At 41.5% G+C, this 22,737-nt stretch overlaps 1 protein-coding gene across 1 annotated transcript in view; it reads right to left on the bottom strand.

Annotated features, from left to right (window-relative positions):
* Window positions 1-22,737, bottom strand: part of Klp31E (kinesin-like protein 31E) — a gene marked incomplete in the record, with an annotated part of 248,841 nt that overhangs the window by 45,375 nt on the left and 180,729 nt on the right. Inside the window, 3 exon segments of the mRNA XM_069319410.1 lie at window positions 33-257; window positions 11,386-11,613; window positions 11,773-11,995. Coding sequence (XP_069175511.1) covers window positions 33-257; window positions 11,386-11,613; window positions 11,773-11,995 — 676 coding nt within the window.

Consider the following 22,737-nt stretch of genomic DNA (forward strand, 5'->3'; position numbering starts at 1 on the left):
CTTAAGTATACACAAATACATCACCATCTAACCTGTTCAGGAGCAATTCTCTGCTGCTTGACTAGAAGCGTAAAGATGGCATGTGACCTGGAAGACTGGGTGTTCATGTTGGTGGAGCCTGTAGTTCGCGACAAGGCCCCAGCACGAAGGCACTGCATCGTCTCCTCCAGCGACGACACATTGCGGGTGCTGACGCCGGTGACATATATCCCTCCACCAGCATCCTCGTGTATGCGGATGCCGCCCTTGCCACTTCCCTGTCCAAGGTCCACAAATCATTCTTCCCGTATGCCAACACAAAAATCACGCGGCACAAGTCTTTCATGCAAATTTATGTAATAAAGTAACAGGATGAACAACCCAGAGGGTTTTCTTCCTACTGGGGAGTGTAGAACATCCTGCTATGGCGGTGTGTCCAGGATGAGTGCCGCTGCCCAATATACTCGCCCCTCGGGACAAAAGTATGAAAAAACTTTAATCCGTTAATTACCTTTCACACGTTTACGCCTATATCCCGTATAACAATAAAATATAAGTGAATGAAATTCTATATGTACTGTACTGATATAACTATAATGATAAAAATTCTTGAAAATTAACATTATTCCATGTGTCAAATGCATACCTATAATTCAACATTGCACGGTAATGTGTGTGGAACCATTACAAAAAAATGTATTATAGTTACACACAGTTACAGATACATATATACAATGTCTAAATTTCCATGCAGTAACCAATGCGGATTAAGGCTAGTTTTATAATTTATCGACTTAATTATCTGTGTTGCCATATAGCTGTGTAGCACCAGAACACAATGTCAATAAACCAGAGATGGTAAATTTAAGATCATTAAAAATTAACTTGGCATTCATTGATGATTTCCTACCCGTTGTTGATTCTCCGGGGACCAATGTCCCCCCTTGGCCCGGTTCCTAACCAGGTCTCCTGGGGCCAGATTCACGAAGCAGTTACGCAAGCACTAACTAACGTGTACATCTTTCCTCATTCTTTGACGGCTTTGGTTACATTTATTAAACAGTTTACAAGCATGAAAACTTCCCAATCAACTGTTGTTTTTGTTATAAACAGCCTCCTGGTGCTTAGGAGCTCATTAACTGTTTAATAATTGTAAACAAAGCCGCCAAATATTGAGGAAAGGTGTACAGGTTCGTAAGTGCTTGCGTAACTGCTTCGTGAATCTGGCCCTTGGTTGGTGGTACTATACAGTCACAACCAGGATTCTGGACGCGGCTACTCGCAGCCTTAATTTTACATCATATTCATCATTATTAAACCCTCCGCTACAATGCTAAACAAAATAAACCTGAAATGATATTTTGTCAATCCTGCCTAAATATTGTCTCTGTCCTATATATTAGTGTACACGACTGTATCACAACCTATGGTGTGTTAGACATATATGAGTGGGATTGGGTAGTTATAAATAGGAGCTGTCTCTTATGGGCCAATAGGATACAGTTATAAGTATTAGCCTTGTAATTTAGAATGTTTTATTGAGTACATTCTAACAGTAAAATATCTTTGCACGTTCCCAAGGTCTGCAATTTCTCCAGATTTGAATGAGGCTGTTATTGTCCACCAATAACAGCCTCATTCTGTGTTGAGGCTGTTATTAGTGGACAATAACAGCCTCGTTTACAGCTGCAGAAATTGCAGACCTTGGGAACGTACAAAGATATTTTACTGCTAGAATGTACTCAATAAAACAATCTAAATTACAAGGCTAATATAACTTTAGCACATTAGAACAAAGGTAACTGCAGAAGGCCAATAGGCCTTCTTCAGTTGGATGAAGATGACCATCATCATCATCATCCAACAACAACACAGCCTCGGGGCTGTTGTTGTTGGACACCCTAAAGAGCACTGTGTTTTATAAGTGGTTACCATTTTTTTCCAAAGTGCAGAAGCTGGAACTAATCTTCAATAAACATATTACTGTATGTGGCCCACTGATACAACAAGGAAAACAGAACTGAGGAAAACAAGTTTGGACAGCTGTCCAATTGTAGTACTAACAAAAATACAAATGAAGGTAATTATTAACATGTTAGCAACATAAAATGTTACTATCCAACAAGCACAAAATGCAATGACTTATCAACGTAAGAACATAAATAATACTGTACTAGTTCCTAGAACTAGTACAGACACAATAGAGTATGGGTGCAGCAAGCCTAGACACACTGAACTGTGGGATAGCAGAGCGGCCCATGGGATGTAACTACATGCCAGGCAAATAAAGTGCACCCTACTGACTTACATATGTAATGTAGATATGTATATATGTGTGTCACCCCTACCCACCCCCCACCCCAACACCCAGCGCCAGGCCCTTCTGACCCAAATACATGGTGCTGCCTTCCGTGCAGAATCGGCGCCAACCCTCACACACACATTGCCCTCCAGTTAACCTACCGACCTAATCAACTCTCTATGTGCTTACCATATAACAAACACGTGGTAAGGTTCTCATGGGGGAGGGTCAGTTGTTCGCCCTTGCAAGAACAACTGAGAACATTACTAGTGCCTCGAGAGGATAGGCATAGTGGTACTAGAAATGTGCTCGTCACATATACCACTAAAGAAAATTATGCAAATTAGAACGAAAACTGCGCTTCCTCGCAATCTGTCCACAGGCTAGGCACGTCCAGGCGGCGGCGGAACCCAATGACGTATTAGTCAATAATTTTAACCTAATGCGCATTCCTAATTTGTATTCTCTCGACTGTAAGGTGATATAATTACATACTAGAATGTGCTGAATAGTTATGCCTAACTTAGGTAACGTAATTAGGTTTTATTGGTAATTATTGGTTTATGCAAAACGATGGATGAATTTATAGAGGTGCGACTCTTAAAGTTAGGTCAGAGTCGGTCAATACATTACACACACACACACGTCGCTGAATGACAACGTCTGTGCACAGACGTCTGTGAACAGAAGAGTTAGGGAAGACATGATCATCACAAACAAGATTCTCATCACGAATTGACGGGGTTGATAAAAACAGTTTATGTAACACGTGGGGTACATGCAATTGGAGACAGGCGAAAATTGAGTGCCCAAATGAGCCCTAGAGACATTAGAAAGAACTTTTTTGTGTTTAGTGTCAAAGTAGTTAACAAATGTAATGCATTTGCATAATGCAGACTCTATACACAGTTTCAAATGTAGACTTGATAGAGCCCAATAGTCTCACTTTCGCTTTGATGTCCAAAGGGTTTGGAAAGGATAGGGGAGGTAGAGGGATGGGGGGGAGGAGGAGGAAGAGGTTTGAAAGTTCGGTGGCCGGTCCACCATGGGTTGGCATATGTGTGTGACGTTTGTTTGGGCATTTGTTATGTTGGGTTGTCAGTTCATTGGCTGGGTGGCTATTGTTTGTGTCCTAGTTCGAGAATCTGTACACCAGTTGGTTGACAGTTGAGAGGCGGGACCAAGGAGCCAGAGCTCAACCCCCGCAAGCACAACTAGGCTAGTACACACCTGGCACACCTGACAAATGGTCCCGACCACTAGAGCAGAAACAATGCATGACTCACATTCACTTTCCAAACAACTCTAACACTTACTCACAGATGACATATGGGCCACAGTCCCTCGGCACCCACTGAAGGCTATATAGGCTGCCTTTCTGTACACACTTATTTTTTAATGGCCAGATACGAGGACCTGCCAGTTATATGGCCCGACAACACTACTTGCCAGTTAATATAACTCTCCTAGTTAATTAATAGCAGGAGACCCCTGCCTGGTAGCACTTCCGCGCTGCTTGTTAGTATCACATCATCAATATCTCAGTTAATGTCATGACAGCGCTATCGAAGTTACTTTATCTGAATTACCTCAATTTACCTGAGGGCCTATAACACTTTAGTGGACTCGATGAGGACAGGAAGCCGTCGGCTTGTCAAAGCCGACGGCTTTGTCCTGATAATGCCAAATACCCATTTGTCCTGATAATGCCAAATACCCATTTGTCCTGATAATGCCAAATACCCATTTGTCCTGATAATGCCAAATTATTATTTGCAAGTTAGCTACAAGATGTAACGAAATATAAAGTGTTTTACAAATACAAAAAAATCAGAGTATCTATTTAAAATATCGGCAAGTATATATATAGTAGGTGTACATGGAAGGTTGACCGACGTATCAATTGACTTTAGATATCTGAATAGTGAGTCACCTTGGACCCTGTACAGGCAATCTGTCCTCTGGAAGAGGACAGATTGCCTTTTTGACGTCAAAATGTTCATCGCATTTTGACGTCAAAATCCCCCAATGGACAAAATTGTATGTAGTATAAATCACAGTGGCTCACAAACATTCCTGTTTTCTGTGAGTGGGTCCATCTGTAAAGTTTGGTTAATATGGTACATCATTTTCTGTTTGTTGGGACAACTTGAAAGGACGGGATGGTATATTGCCTGCCAGATAAGTTCTTGAACACGTAGCCAGGATGGTTTCCCCTTATCTCGTTAAATAGAAAGCAAAGCTGGAAAGACCATAGGTATGCCTCTACACTAGTACCAGAACCGACAGGTATAAGTTGCACGGAAAAAATAAAGAAATTAATCCTCACACCACTGGATGAAAGAAAAGTCAGGAAAGACATGATCACCACATACAAAATATTTGTGAGTAGATATGGCAGATAATGAATCTATTCGATATAGATGATGCACAAACAAGGACAGGTGTGAACTAATTACTGTAACCGAATAAGCCATAAACATGCATTTTTTACAGTAACAATAACGAACAAATGGAATACCCGAGTGGTGGAGGCTGACTCCATACACAGCTTGAAACGAAGATAAGACAGCCTAATAGACTCTGGAATCTGTATACCAATCTATCAAAGGTAGAAGTGAAACCAAAAGCTGTAGCTTAACTCCCAAAAGTACACTTCGGTGAGTACGCACAATGTTTTAAACTCCCAAGGTAAATATGATTATAATACTGTAAAATGAATGAATTACATTAGAGATCATGGGAGCAGGTATCCATGGCTTGGCTAACCATGGTGGCTGCTGTAAGCCAAAACCAGGTGGTTGCACAGGACGTTCGTACTTAGGGCGGCGGCGCTAACGGTGGCCGGGAGGGCCGGGAGAGGTAGCAGGGCGGGAGAGACCGGAGGGCGGGAAAGCCAGGAGGGCGGGAAAGCCAGGAGGGCGGGAAAGCCGGAGGGCGGGAAAGCCGGAGGGCGGGAAAGCCGGGAGGGCCAGGAGGGCGGGAAAGCCGGGAGGGCCAGGGAGGGCGGGAAAGCCGGGAGGGCCAGGAGGGCGGGAAAGCCAGGAGGGCCAGGAGGGCAGGAGGAGCGGGAGGGCCCGGCTCTCCACCGTCTCCACTACCGGCCTGCCACTCACTTTATTCTCACGCTCCCACCTCAGTTGTGTCTGCACTTGTTTTAAATTCGCTGCGATATAAGCCCTTCACTGCCGTAATATTGTGAGCCGTAGTTTAAGCTTAAATACTCCTTAGTATATAGAGGGATCGATGCTCGGGCTTGAGGCCAAGTATTTATTAAATTAATTTATTGAATATTAAATAATATATTTTTTTTAAATAAACATTTATTAAATATTATTATGTCAACTATTTACCCAACTAATCCCCCCAAAATTATAGTACTTTGTAGCAACCATTGGTGGAGCGTACAAAAATGGCCAGTTTCTCCACCATGAAAGAGTTCACGTTTCGTACTACGGAATATTCCAAATGGCATACTACAAAGTGGAGTGGTAACTATGCATACAACCTAGCCTAGCTTGTCTTAGGGCAAAAAAATTTATCGTAAGCATAATATACACAACTTTAGGCCTAATTTTGTTCATTTAAGTGATATACTAGGCAAGTTAAAGATTTTTTAGTTGTTACCTTCTTTCTCGTGCACTCTACAGATTCCATATACTGTAGTACAAAACGTGTTTGATCTTTTGCAAGGTACAACTGTTAATTTTCTAACGTTGCACCAATTAGTTAAGTGCTATAATTTATGGATGACAGGCTGGTGTACCTATACTACGTATTCCATTATATATATATTTTGTAATTGTCTCATTCATTTCAATTTTCCCTACATTAAATCATCTAATTAAAATTAATGAGACCAATTTACGTAATTTATATCTTAGTTCCTACTAAGAAAGTGTGTGAATTGGCCGTTCAGTGATAGCCGCCTCTCACCAACTGTTTGCGAAGAAGTTACAAACTCACAAGTGTGAAGACACATTAGTGATCCAAGAGTCAGTGTTTACCTGGAGCAGGATTCTAGAGTTGTTCTACTCCCCCAAGCTCTGTCTGGGGCCAGACTCTACTTGCGATAACTTGGTCCAACAGGATATGGCTTGGAGCGGCCCGCAGGCCCACATATGCACTAACCAGGTTGATTCGGCACTTCTTGCAGGAGCTTATCTAATTGCTTCTTAAAGAAGTCCACGTAGACGCCTCAATGACACTATTAACCGAGCACGTCCTTTGCATGTAGTACAACATTCTGTCTTTCGACTAATTTAATCATTTCAGAGAAAATTCTGTCAACCTATTATTTAAGACCCATTCTATATTCTAATGCTCTCATTCACGGTAAGCCTTAACTCACTTAACTTCCTTACTTCTCGCAGGGTCCTGGATCATACCCTGATGATGGTTGCTAATCCGACCTAATAACTATGTTTTTGTAACACTCGAATCACAATAGTCTGACTAGCCTCGTGGGGCTGGGGGTTAAAAGCCATACATAAATGTTAAAGGTGTTTTACTAGTAGGGATCACTGGCGAGCATCTGTGATGGAGCTGTGGTGGGAGGCAAAACCACACTGGTGCCTTGCCAAATTAATATATGTCCGTGACTCAGACAGGATACTGGCCCTTGCTGGTTGCTCACTGCCACAACACAAGTGCTTTCCCAGCTCATCAGTATTAATTGATATGACATCCCGTGCCTCACCAACTTCCTCACTTGGTTCTACATTAATTATTTGAGCACGAAGATTAAATTCTAGTTAAGAAAAACGTATGTCCCTGGCCCAAGTCGAAGATTTTTACCCCCCCCCCCAATTTAATTGTAGGTTAAAAACTACAAAATCACAGGTCAACAGCAGACACCAATACGTAGCCATTAACTGACAAAACTAATCTTCCTATAACATTGGCGTCCATTCCCTAGGCACCAAATTTGATCCTCTTCTCTTCCTCAAGCTGTTACAGAACATCCTACCCAAAACCTCAAACCAATACTGTACTATTTTTGTCTATCATTACCTTCAGCTTTTTAAGCGCAAACCAAACACCTTAAATAAAAGAGTAAACAATGATCTAGCAACATACAAGAAAGTCGTCTTACAATGATATTAAAACAAGCCAGCCAACCAATTAGATATTAGAATAAACACTACAAATTAAAACAAAAATTAAAGAAAAAATTTTGTTTTTTCATAATGAGCTAGGATATAACCTCGTCCACCTCAAAGACGCATTCATAAATGTCTATATTCCCCGTTATAAACTAAGGAATTTTCTCAAATATAAATTATTACAATTGTACAGTTAGACCAAAGTTAGGTTAAGTTGTGTTAGATGTTTTCGAGTGGCAATAGGTCAATTTCAGTTGGTCTAGTCCCATCATGTCCTTTCCATTATTCGATATTATATTTATGCTTCTTAATCTACTAAGCTAGTATACGTATCGTTTCATCACGATTAGTAAGAAATATAACGAACTAAATGATAAACTCGACTAAATATACCGTTTTACTACATACACTAGGCGATGTGCACAGTGTTTAAATTGTCAGCCAGCGAAAGACGGCACCTTGGTGGCAGCGTGTCAAAAAGCCTGGCGAACTTTGGTAAACAAATGACTTCATCTTTAAGCCTGCACAACACTGCAAGGTTGCAGACTCAATCTATCACGATTGAATATTGAACAATAACTGCATCTATCCTTCACACCTTATAATTATAATATCAGCTAGTTTCATACAACGTTCTATTTCAATAGCTATATATTCACAGTTAATCATTATACAGTAATGGTAAGTCTTAACGCTAATACGTATTTGTTTAAGCTATGGAGATATTACAGTCGTAGGGGAGCTGCTGTTTGTTATTATTAGTCTTCACAATATACTGGTTCTTACTCTCATATGTTGTTTTCTACTGGAAGCGAAATGTGAACACAGTGCAGTAATGAATCGCTTTACTAAACCCACTAGACTACAGAGACATGTAACACGTTAAACCCATTACACATTAGTATTTTGAGGATATGCGAATTTCAAATAGACATCTATCTTTAAACCAATCCGATATATAGATCAGGTTTTCACATGGACACGGACTCTGGCAAAGGAGAACGGAGGGGAAGGGGCCTTTGACTTAGTCATAAATGAAGTAGAACGGTCGAATTTCCAGGTAAGCTTCACTCTTTGGCTTCAAGAGAAACAGATTAAGATGCAGAGAATTCGGGCAAACATCTGTGGTGAATCCCAGATGGTCAAGTATCAAAACAAAAGAAGCATAATAACACCGCATAAATTTAAGCTTAAGGATATTGAAAAGTTAAATCACGTAAATTATGCATTATATGAAAGGTATAATGTGAGCGCAATGAAGCCTAATACTTGTGTAGAGTAAATGTAAAAAATGTTAATAATACAGTCGTGGTGCTGCTATCCATTCTCAATACAATTTTGCCATAGATTATAGAATACATATACAAAATGACATTTATTTGAAGGCTATATATGTTAAACATGTCAATGTGTACAAAACCTCCATACAAAGTTCCGTACAATAACTTTGTGACAACAGTTCCGCTTGAACATATCAAATATGCTTAAAGCCAGCTCAGGTTAAGGTTTAACTTCTATAACCGGTCAAGATGATAATGTAAACACAGAGTATATATATATAGAGGTGTATTTCACTGTGCATACACTGTGAATCATTTTGAAAAAAGCATAAATTGCATATGAGTGATGTGCCAAACCTTTGAGTCATTAGACATCAAAGCAGCGGGACTGAAGGCGGTCGTATACCAGTGTTGGGTGAGCTCACCACCAGTGTGGAGGTGGTGACGATAGCACCAGTGTGGTGTGGTTGAAATATCACTTGAGTGTTTCAAGCGTAGGTTAGACATACATATACATATACCTGTATATATAATAATAATGAACAGTAAACAAGTGTATGATATTCTACTCCCAAATATAGCTCCTTGAGTAGAGGAGGCAGATCCACTCTTTAGCTGGCAGGCAATATGGGCAACCCTTCATGTTAAATTTATTGACCCAAAACAACGTGAGCTATTGTATCGCTATATTCATGAGATCCTCCCTATTAATGATAGGTTGTTGATGTTGGGCATTAAGGACAACAATAGGTGTGACCAGTGTACTGAAATTGAGAATACTATGCATATACTTTATTTCTGTAAGCAGAAAGTTGTTCTTGTAAACTGGATTAGAGACGCTCTTAAAGCTTTATGTGGACCAAAGTATTAGAGTGGAGTTAATGAGGATTTTAATGTTTCATATTGACATAAAATGCAAGAAAATTAAGAATACAATAATTATGCTACTTTCTGATTACATTTTTGTGTGTGTATAGACAGGCAGGAGTGTTACTCAGTAGACAAAATTATGAAGTTCTTGCGAGGCAAGATCAGGTATAACATTTGGGGTTTACGGCTCATGCTCGGTGATGGTATGGAAACTTTGTTTACTGAGAATTATATATATAAATATAATAATTTCCCATGTAAATTAATGTAAATATAATCTCTAAAATTGTAAATCATTTAAAGAAAAATAAGTATAACATTTGGGGTTTAAAGATCATGCTCTGTGATAATAAGAAACACTTGTTTACTGAGAATTATACTATTATATATGTAAAAAGGTATTGCCTTGTAAAAATGTATTTTTTATGTATAAAAATGTATATAAAATGTATATATTTGCCTTGTAAAATGTATGTATATATAATTTATAATGTATTTCATTAAATAAAGATAAAAAAATAAGCCGTTTGCAGTTACCTTGATTCTTATAGTCTCATATTTCACTAGAGGATGGGGCAAAGTTCCGCTTTAACGCCATTTATTTAATGGCGTAATTTCCTCGCAATTGAATGTCTTAACTCACAAATTATGGTACGATGGCTGACGGAAAACAGAGTGTGAGGGCAAAGAGGGACGGACAGTGTTTGTGCATAGCTGGTGTTATAAGTGTAGCGCGTGTCTGGGAACATCCAGTGCATAGGTTCGAACCCTCATTAAAGGCCCTTGTGGATTTGTTCAGGTGTTGGAAGGGAAGTGGGCAGTAAATATCCTCTGCACATATTCGGGATCGTTACTTATACTCTGCCATACATGGGGCTGATATTGTGCAACATTAACCCAGCTTTTAATGTGTGTTATCCTAGACTAGCATGTGCAAGTATTATTCGTAAGCATTACTCGTATCTAGCATGTGTAAGTATTATCCAGGTGTGTATTATATTAAATGAGTATTAGTATTTTCCCTATCTAATATATACGAGTATTATTACACTCTAGTAAGTTCAAATGCTTTAAAAGTACTACCTTCTTATTCAGTTTATTATCTTATTATTATTTCGCTATTTTCCTTGCCATCTACAGTATAGTTGATATGTTTTATATTATGTTAAAATGTTATACCTGTCTTTTAACATCTGTGGTTGGTACCCACCCCGGAATACATAGTCTACCTGTGAGACTCAATGTCTCACACTGATTGTGAAAATCAGGGTGATTTTCACACTGATTTTATGATTGACACTCACATTATGATTGAAAACTCATAATGGTCTCCAATGGATACCTATATGCCCACTCTGACAGTTATTACATTGAACGTACTTTAATATGATTTGATTTTTGCATTTATTGAAAACTTTATGAAAGTGTTCTGTATATCCGTATATTACAGAACTGTATTCTTCGACTTCCAGGGCATCTAAGACTATGGTTAACAGACTGAAAACAGAACCTTAAATGGCGTCAAGTTGAAGAGGACAACTGAACCCGACCTCTTATTCATAAACATATTAATGATGCAGATGCTGGAGTAGATAATAATCCAAGTATATTTAGGAACGATACTAAAACAGGACGCATTCAAAATCCAACGGGGCACTGAACGAGTGCACTTAGATCTCGCACAGTGATAAACGAATATAATTTAATGGCTTACAACTATGAATAAATTTTAAAGGGAGTAGAAATAGCCTAAGCTGCTCTATTCCTTTGAGATGTATTTTTTTTCTTGTCTCAATAAACATACTTGAACTTGAATATAGTTTGCAAAGGACATCACAAAGTTACTCACCTTAAAACTAGGCTCGAAGAGGTCGATAATCTCCTCGTTGTAAAGCTCCATAAAGTGAGCGGTGACCTTGAAGTCTGGGGGCGGCGTGTCGGACTCTTGGGCCGCGGCTCTGCGCTCCTCGATGCCCCTGAAGAGGTGATGGACGGCGCGCGGGATGATGCCCACTACGTCCTCCCCATTGTCAACCTCCAGCCCCGTGCCCATCGTGTATGTCTTACCCGACCCCGTCTAAACCAACACATGGCATTAGTGGTTTGATTTGTACTTTAGTATAGGCATATTATCTGCATGCAATACACAAATGAGATATGCACAGTAGGCCTACTGTAACAACTATTAGTTACAAAATGTGTGTGGATGGTTCGAATGCATTTGTATGACACTGACCTGACCATATGCGAGGACTGTGGCGTTATATCCCTCGAAGCATCCCTCGACGAGCCCCTCGACGCAGGTGGTGTACACCTGGCTCTGGTTGGTGCCCATGTCGAAGACATAGTCGTATGTGAAGGCCTTGTCGGAGCCTAGCCACACCTGTGGCTCCCCCGGCGTCACACTGGTACACACCCGACACATCTCTATCAGCTCCCGGGCTATCTGAGGCCGAATCCTGTACAGAAAGTAAACAGTAGTATCAGTTAGTGAAGCCACACAATATTGGGTAACAAATATTACAATTTGCATGCTGTACTGTTAATGTTCCGATAAATATTATCACACAAGCTTTATAACTTTACAACATAGCTGGTCATGTAATGAATCTATCAATCGCTTATAAATTAGACGTTTAGTAAAAAAAAAAAAAAAAAAAAAAAAAAAAAAAAAAAAAACATTAATTTTAACGCTTTCTATCCATAGGCTTCGGTAGGATTGGCGAGGTTCATTCGTTTCTGGTTAGGCTAAATTGTTACTTTTTTACAGAGTAGCAAATTAAGAAAACGGACTGACTACTCCCCCATCCTCTTTCCCTCCCTCCCAGCCAAAGACCCCTGACTTAAGGGACCTGGAGTAGGGGAGGTGAAGAGCCAGACACCTCCATGGTCGCCGGCGGCACCACATCGATCCTCTACTGTCGCGCCCACTGTGGCCACTGCGTAGGCAAGGGTGGTGCCGCCTCCACCACCACTTTTAATAATTGAGTATAATTGAGTAATACCTTATGTCACCTCGGCCAACAAAACAAAAAGAGGCAGAGGTAATTATGTTGCTTCCACTAATTAGATATAGATTTGGTTAAGCTTGCTGACAAATCGGATTACCAGCAGTAATAAACAAATATCAACTAGGTTAACAAGGTATATAAACAACCTATTATGCAAGAACGGACATTACTATTGCCAGGAACGAGCATATAAATATTCAGCCCTTCTTCTTGAGTTGCCATAACGGACAGAATATGGCGTACTATAGATTGAACCTATAGTATCGACCACGCATAGAAAACGTGAATGTTTGTATACAGCTATGATGTATAGAACCCGTTTATTTGTCCGTTCGGGATTTTGACGTCAAAATGCGATGTGAGAAGACGGCGTTGATTACTAGCTTTCGGAAATGTTAAGTAAGTAATGTTGTCCAGTCCTGTCGACGAAAGTCAGCTGTGTTACCTGGAGCATAACTGGAGAAGGTTCTGAGAATTCTACTCCCCGAGCTCGGCCTACTTCTGACAACAGGGTGTTTCTTGGAGCGACCAAAAGCCCACATATCCACTACAGCTTGGTTGATCGGGCACTACTTGCAAGAACTTATCTAAGTGCCTCTTGAATACATTAACCTTTGTTACTTCAATATTTCTAATACTTGCTGGGAAGGTGTTGAACAGCTGTGGACCTCTGATGTTCAGACAGTGCTCCATGATTGTGTCTGGCAGCTCTTCATTGGTTCTATTCTGCATTTCCTTCCGTATCTTTTGTTCCACTATGTTGTTATTCTACTGGGCACATTTGGGCCCTAGCCTTCAAGTATCTTCCATGTACATATTATTTTATAACTTTCTCGTCTCCTTTCCAAAGAGTACATTTTGAGAGGAATGAGACGGTCCCAATAATTTAGACAGGTTTTATCGTTTCTATGCGTGCCGTTTATGTTCTCTGTACGGCAATTCTCAAAACTCTTATTTGTACTTAAATTCCGGCAGAGAATTCCAACCCGATACTATACTTCTCCTTTATTGCGTAAAGCCGAGAAGATAAAAGTGCAAGTCTGATATCACTAATAGTCAATATTACTATACAGTAGAAGCACAAAACACATCACAACGTTGACTAATACATGTTTTGAATATCTACTCCGAGGATCAGCCTGGTACAACTAACGCTGTACCAGGCTGTGACTCATACAGTCAGGCTGCGAGCAGTCACGTCCAACAGCCTGGTTAACCAGTCCCGCAAAGAGGAGCCTTTGTCGACAACAGGCCGCGGGGACGCTAAGCTCTGAAATCATCTCAAGGTAAGGTAGGGTAACCAAATACAATTTATGTTTGGAGCAATATACAGATATAAGTAATTTCCCAAGTACAGTTATATATATATATATATATATATATATATATATATATATATATATATATATATATATATATATATATATATATATATAATGTACCTAGTAGCCAGAACGCACTTCTCTGCCTACTATGCAAGGCCCGATTTGCCTAATAAGCCAAGTTTTCATGAATTAATTGTTTTTCGACTACCTAACCTAACCGAACCTAACTTTTTCGGCTACCTAACCTAACCTATAAAGATAGGTTAGCTTAGGTTAGGTAGGGTTGGTTAGGTTCGGTCATATATCTACGTTAATTTTAACTCCAACAAAAAAAAATTGACCTCATACATAATGAAATGGGTAGCTTTATCATTTCATAAGAAAAAAATTGAGAAAATATATTAATTCAGGAAACTTGGCTTATTAGGCAAATCGGGCCTTGCATAGTAGGCCGAGAAGTGCGTTCTGGCTACTAGGTACGATATATATATATATATATATATATATATATATATATATATATATATATATATATATATATATATATATATATATATATATATATATATATATATAAAGTTCTCTTCAGACAACATAAAAAGCACTTCAATGGAAGTCATGCAACATTTCTTCTTGCGAGAGGAAGCAAAGAGCCCCTCGAGGGATCCCCACTCACATCTCTGGCCACAAGTTTACCTCCGCCAGCACTTACTGTCGGGAACTCCAGCTGTAAAAACTTGCCTTCCAGCAATAGCCACTAAGCTCAAACTGCATGACCACCAGGCTCTCCCAAGCCTAGCGCCCTCCCCTCAGGGCTGGCTACGCCCGTGAAAGACCATAGCTACTGTCAGTCATGCAAACTTCGGACTGTATTTCATCCAATTTAAAATTGTAGAATGAAGTTAAGAAAACCCGCCTCGACCAACTTTATGCTGGTTTACCCATGTCTCGCTTCGGGAGTTCTTACACACACAAGCAGCCCGGTCTAATGCCAGGCGTTTTGAGGACTTGATTGCTAGCCCTGTTGCTGGCCGCGGGTTGCAGGCCCACAAAGTCAACACAACCCTTCTGATGCAGTACTTCTGGTAGTTACCCTGACTGATTCATCAGTACTTCTGGTAGTATCGTCAGCAAAGCACTGTTCGAGAAATATTCGAACGTCATCAGCTGCGAGTCGTGTGTAAGGAAAGCGTTTTTCATTCATATGGAGGAAGGGTGGGAGGGGTTGGCGGCTGCATGGAATGAACATTTGGTCTTTGACGAGCAGAAAAATAAGGGCGGGCAGCCATGATTAAGATCGTTATTATGAGGTAAGGGCAATCATTACACAAGTACAAATGAGGTATAAATGAGTATAAATGACAGCATGGAAGTAGAGTTACGGACTCACTATAACCCGTGCTACGAAGACATTTTGTTCTGAGTAGCTAACTCTAAACCAACAACAACATGGAAGTAGAGGCGGTGGTGCACCTGTGCTCACCTTGTAGCCACACCCTCCGCCGGCACTCGCCTACCATTCCGATAATTATATAACATGCACAACTCATCCACATGTGGGCAGAGCAACATAACCAGTAATTTAATTTTACAGTAAATCACGAATAGGCTATTTGATCTTTAACACAGAACATATTGAGCAAATAATTTATCAGACACTGCAATAAAGAGAATCATTAGCGCTGCACGAACACAACATTCGCGAATCTATGCGTTAGGCTAACAAATCTTCGACTCAACATCAGTTATCAATGGGAACAAATCACAAAGTTTGAATGTAACGAGTCGGTGCTCTAATAAGAAAACAGCTACACCAGCAGGGTCAGAAAAACACACACATTAAGGAAATGGTCGGGAAGCAACAATAGGTCAAATTCAACGTATGCCAAGGGAAGCCATGTGCGCGGCTCTGTAAAGTAAACACAACACCTTCCCTCCTATCTTCCTCGTCTCGATAACGCCTGACTAGTTTTGAATAAATATCTATCATTTGAAGAGCAACTGAGATTTACACCCGCGAACATGCTTTGAATCCTAATATAGAGAAGCAGCCTAAATGCAACTGAGGAAGCCTGCCTGCCTGCCTTCCTTGTGTGCGCACGCATATATTGGCCTCTACACCCCCCCCCCCCCAAACAAAAAGACTGCATGCCTACCTTCCTCTATCCCGCCTCCCACCCCCTCACTCACACTCGCTCGCTCGCTTGCTCACTCGCTCTCACACACAACTAACGTTCCACAACTAGGTAAGTACACACACACTGGTGTGTCAGGTGTTGAGGAAGCAGGTGGAGGGGAGGCGGTCAGTCAGCGGGCACCTTCCTACCTACCTAACAGGTGACCAGTAGTACGCGACCTTGCCCACCGCCCTTGCCTGTCTGCCAGTGGCACCGTGCACCGCAACCCTGCCGCTGCCTCGCACTCTGAACACTCAACATTTAGCATGATGGTCAAACACAACTCGCCCTAGTCTTGCACTCTAATTGCCCACTGTCTTCAGATACACAATTCATTTTTCAAATGTCGATTTTTTAAATAGGAATATATTTGTAATAAGCACACATCATTAACAATTTAATTTTTCCCTTAAATCAGCCATATTCTACATTTGAATTACTTTAAGTGTCAGTAGGCGCCGCAGCCTCAGGCAACATTCCTGCCGCAGTTGATTACATTCCTCCTCTTGATCCTTGTCAAGATGAGGAATGTAAACACGGTGGAGGACTACTGAGGAAGACCTTGCTACACTCTAGGGGAGGGCAACAAACAGACAAACACCTGTTAAAGATTTCAGTCTTAACAAGTGGAAGGTAATGAAGGTGGGAAAGGGAGATAGGCAACGAAGAAAATCTATCCTACAAGGCAAAGACGACGACAGGAATTGGAAAGAGAAGAAGACCTACCTTCCTTGTGGTAGAACGGGATAGTAATTCCAACACTTGGGACAAACAGGGTAACAGCGGCAGCATATGGGAAGCAGGCAATATTTACAGCCTACGTTAGATCAATAAGTGGAATATGCAGTACCGGCCTGGAATCCGTACCTAGTGAAGCACAAACAAAATTAGAAAAGTGCAGACTTGGAACAAGATGAGTGTCAACCGAAATGGTTAAGCTACAAGGACATAATGAGGGAACTCAATCTCACAACCCTAGAGGAGAGAAAGAAGTAAGAGGGGATAAGATCACACAAAACATACTGAGGGGAGGGGACTCAGCCCCGCTCCTGTGCCAGGTAAGTAAGTCCACTACGGGCTCACCATAGCCCGTGCTACTTTGGAACTTTTGTTCTAAGTAGCTGAATCTAATACAACAACAACAATACTGAGGGGAACAGACCAGGTGAACAAGGACAGGCCTATGTAAACAGAGAGGACGGACATTGGTGGAAAGCTGGAAACGTAAATGAGACGAGCAAAATGTAAAGAAATAATCATATCCTGCCCAGGTGATCGCCAAGTGAAATGCACTGAAAGAAGAAGTTGTGAACAAAATCTCAATCCACAACTTTAAGGTTAGATTCGATACCGAAATCGAACCTCAGAAAAGTTTAAATACAACGCAACAGGCTAGCTGGTGAGGGCATATAGAGGTAGACAGTACTTCCCGGCAGCCAGTGCTGGCAAGTGTAGCCTGCGCTAGTAAGATACAGAGTAAAGAGGGACTATCGCATGTGATAACCATCACCACACACCATTACGGCAACACTATAGTAGTACCACCTGGCCCTCACCCGCGCCATTAACCCCACCCCGGACTTCCCATCTCACACCAAAACTAATTTAATTGTTTTGCCTAGCCATGCCCCCGAAGACATACATGACGCAGTAATAATAGGGACCTTGCATCTTGCACTCACCTATATAAGTTTTTACATTCAAAGCCGATACATGGGAGGCGTTCTCCAGACATCACACGAATATTGCAAATTATGAAAGATGCCAAATGATTATGTTTGTAAAATATTATGATAGAGCATAAACAACAAAACCGTAAAGATTCTGGTGTTAGATCTGGCCTGCTCATCGAAGAGTCGTCTAGAATGTCTAGGTGTTGGAGGTGAAAGTTAAGTGGAGAGACATCTACGGAAGGGGAGAGGTTGTGTGGGAGGTGTGTAGTGCGCGTGTGTTGCTTGTATGTGTGCGTGTGGGCAATGTGTGTATGTGGGTGTGTACGTACGTGTGTGTGGGTGGGTGTGTACGTACGTGTGTGTGGGTGGGTGTGTACGTACGTGTGTGTGGGTGGGGGTGTACGTGGGTGGGGGTGTACGTGGGTGTGGGTAGGTGGGGGTGTACGTGTGTGTGTGGGGGGGGGGAGTGTAAGTGTGTGTGTGTGTGTATTTTTCCCCTCCCGATTCTCTCACTTTGCCTCTCCGTCAAAAATTAACAGTTTTGGTCTAACCAGAAGCGTACGGACCGAAGCAACCCTATCGAGGCCAACTTATAGATAACCTCATTATTACGGTGCTTGAAATTTGACCAACACGTCGCAAATTTAATAGATTGGTCTATTCCGTAAAAAATGGTACGTTTAGGAGGACGGGTTGAGCACCCCCCCCCACTCCTGGAGTCCTCCCCCACGCCCCCTCCCCTCCCCCCACGGGGGTGTGGAGGGGAGGGGGAGGAACTTCTTAAGAAGTTCATTAGCAAATGACCATGCCGTCACACCCAAACACAAGTATTCACACACATACACAACACCAACGTGTTGGCAGGACCACATGTGAATATATTTTGTGGCCTTCACAATATAGAGCGTCAACTGGGCTGTCTGCACATACCTGGGTAATCAAGCGTAATCGGCTGCACTTTAAGTACAAGGTCTCCGTCAACAGAACGTGAAGCACACGTGCTGTTGCCTTGTACAGAACATGTTCAAGGAAACACGTGTTGTATATTATTTTCACGTCGCCATAATTTCAGCGTTCCCTTCCAGCGGGCGACACTCCCCAGCTCACCGCCCAAGAGAGCCACATACACAGCTTTAAATGTAAGATCCTCTATTCACAAGACTATTAAGTAGTTGGGAGGCGAGAGCCAAGAGCCGCAGATCATCCACAGCAAGTACAACCAGGCGAGAACACAGCGACACCTGCACCATCACAAACACATTTTAATAATTCAACTAGCGCCCACCATCAACTACTGGCCTTGCCTCTCACTTTCACAAAGCTCGGCCACACTATCAATATTCATTTAGCTTTCCTTCCTTTTATGCACAATTAAACTGTGCAAGAAACAAGTAAGAACTAAGAAGGAGGATATAAAATGAAAAGGCATCTAGAGCCCGCTTGTTGAGATATACAACTCGCATCAACACTTACGATGATTTACGGGCTATTCATGCCCGTGCCACCTCTTGGGTGGCTTAATCTTTATCAATCAATCTTACGATGTAGTTTGTCTCTCAATGTCTTCATCACAAGAAGGATCAGCACGCTGCCTTGTGCCCCCACTCTGATGTCTGCCGCCAACATAGTCACACACCCCCTTAAATACCTACCGGCCTCCTACCTATATTGTCGTGGTTCCTGCGGGTCAATAATTCTTGAGCTAATATTGAAAATCTGCTGACTATGAACCATTGGTGAACCGTGTTCAAATCCACACTGGACATGCTGGCAAAGAAATATAACGTCTTGCCTTCTGCAAAAGACATGAGCTCTTGTTGACATTACAAACAACATTTACGCATACAAGAAGAACAGGTCCTGGGATTATAGCCCTGGAGGCTCACAGTACAAGGTCCAGTGTTACAGGGTCGCGGTGCCAAATGATACAAAGTGTCTCCTGTCATAAATAGAAAATGACTCGGAGGTCAGAGCGGAACGTCATTTATAATGTCAAGCCCATAAAGCTTGCGTAGAAGTACTGTATTGTTGATAGTCTTAAATTTTCGACTCTGATCTCAAAATTCTGGTATCGTGTTTTCACTGTGGCTTAAAACCATTAAAGCATTCTTACAGAAGTTCATTACAATATTAATGAAATTCAGAAGGTCGACTGGGCAGTGATTAGCACACGCGTCGCCAGCCACAGTACCATTCAACAAAGCATTTACACTTTACGCATCTACTTACAAACGTGTACATCTTTTCTCAATCTTTGGCGGCGTTGTTTACATATATTAAACAGTTTATGAGCTCTGAAACACTAGACAGTACGATATAATGGTTGTCAGGCCAGCCCGTCTTCTCCAGTTGTCAGAAGACAGAAAAAAAAAAATTTACTAAATTGCGTGAACCTAACCTAACTGAGGTACCTCGCATAGAAATCGTGAATGGTCCTAACCGCTCTTGATTTATTGTACCTTATAGTCCACTGGGGACTATTAAATGAATTATTTAAAGTATGAAGTTTGGAAACAGTACCTCTAACAATTCCCATATATAAATTATCTCGTCTGCATATCCAATAATATAATTTACGTTATATGTTCTCAAAATAATTTAGGAGTTTTATGGAATAGATTCCGGTAATTAAAAGGTCTCGATACATTCTCCAGGTCAGTACTTTCGCTAGTCTTAACTGAAGCAGTATTGTACCCTAGAGAGTACTTGTGTCACCGGCTTGGCACGCCAGCACCCACGCGTCAACCAGACCAACACAATACACGCAGACAACGTCACAATAACCTGGCTGAGGACAAACAACCAAATTCTCGCATGAATCCCGCATGAAGTGAAATAAAAGTGACGACCTTTCGCAACTGAGCAATAGTGAGAGAGCAAATATGAGGGAAGAGGGGAGGAGGAGGTAGGAGGGGAAGGAAGAGGGGAGGAGGAGGAGAGGTGGAGGGAAGAGGAGACGGAAGAGGAGAGGTGGAGGGAAGAGGGGAGGAGGGGAAGTCAAGCGTGCTTGAATTTCTACTCATCAGGCTTCTAATGATCTGCCGATTTTCCGCTGAACTCATGACAATCTAAAATTGCTTGAACCAAACCTAATTGAGGGAATATACGGACACGGAGAAATGCCGCCATCATCATGGGTGTCTATCAAAACTTAGGTTATATACACATTCCATCTCAACCAAGATAAGAAGTGGCATTAGAGTTGGAAATTAGGTTGCAGGTAATAATATTTCATCGTTTGCAAATGACGTATATCTAAAAATAAATAACCGACTTATACCATGCAATTGTGAATAAGTTACTACAATCATTGTAGGTTATTGTAGGCCAGGCGCCCTTGTAAGTTACTTACAAGGACGCCTGACTGCTGGGTAGACAGCGCTTCGATTCGTAGTCCTGAGGTTCCGGGTTCGATCCCCGGATCGAAATGGCCAAAAATATTTCTTTCACCTTGATGCTCCTGTTACCTAGCAGTAAATAGGTACGGAGTTAGACAGCTGCTACAGGGCTGCTTCCGGGGGGGGGGGGGGGTGTTACAAAAAGGAGTCCTGGTCGAGGACCGGGCCGTATGGACGCTATGCCCCGAAATTATCTCAAGATAACTTCAAGAATCATGACGGTAAACTACACTATATATATTGGTATGTGTATTGTGTTTTACTAATTATGAACTAATAAAATTGACTGACGTATTTCTACTGGAAATAAAAAAAAAAGTAAGACAAGCAGCGAGAGAGACTGAGTAACACCGACAATTTGGAGACAGAGATAATGGTGTGGTGGTAGCTGGCGCCAGGGGCCTCTTACCTTCACAATGTCAAGTCACCTCCGTGAAATTGCTCGAGTCAGGACACTGGACGAAGACTTCCAGTCACCACCACAATAGCCCAGGAAACAGAACTTCCGTGATGTGTCCTAGGGCTGGTCTCTGTTCCTGAAGCTAGCTCAGATTTCAACCATATTGTCTACCATGCAATAAAATCAACCATATTGTCTACCATGCAATAAAATCAACCATATTGTCTACCATGCAATAAAATCAACCATATTGTCTACCATGCAATAAAAGATGCATATTCGTATGGAAATAAAGATTCCTGCATGAATACACAGGAACTTTATTTCCATACGTTAGATAGATGGAAACACATCTATCAGCTTCCTGGTACAGATATGTCACCAGGTACAGAACACCCAACCTTCGGTACAGACACAAGAGGTGAACACGTATAACACAGACTGCGATTAAGGCTACCCAAATGATTTGAAGACTGGGATCAACGCGACAGACGATGAAAAATTACAAATATTGTTGACGGCCAACGGCACATTTGCTCAACCGTTACTCAGCCTCAATAACTTCCAGTAGCAAAGGAACCACCTACAAAATGTGACTATCACTGGCAGATGTGGCCAACTATATTTCATACTGAATATTTTGCACTGCTACACCGTGAAGTATTCAGACTTGTCAGGCCAGACCGCCTGTGTCAGTCAATGAATATTGATCTGTCAGTCATGCCCTCGTGTGTACGTGCCTAGTTGTGTTCTTTAGGTATGCTTCAGCTCTTAAGAGCCCCGCCTTTCCAACTTCAATAGATTGGTGTACAGGTTCACTAACATTTTGCTGGCTAGTCATATCTACATACGAACTAAATACAAATCACAAATTATTACAGTTCGTATAATTACTTCCCTGAGACGACATCGTTACCACAATGTCCCTGGAGTTGCCACTCACGCCTTGCCAATGACTCCCTCACCAGTGTCAACACCTTACCTGTAAAGAAAACATCATCATCTTAACATGAGCAACGTGAAGACAGTATACTAAGAATATAAACAAAGCTCAATACCATAGATGATGGGGAAAACCTGGGTATCTTAGTAATGGCTGTGGATACATCAATAACGCATCAAACATCCATATACTACTTGATAGTGGGTCCAGGACAGACCGAAACGTCGTCGGTTCTTCAGCTCTTGAATGTGTGGAGTGTCAAGGTTATTGTGAC

Source organism: Procambarus clarkii, chromosome 93, assembly GCF_040958095.1.
Source record: "Procambarus clarkii isolate CNS0578487 chromosome 93, FALCON_Pclarkii_2.0, whole genome shotgun sequence".
NCBI lineage: Eukaryota > Metazoa > Arthropoda > Malacostraca > Decapoda > Cambaridae > Procambarus > Procambarus clarkii.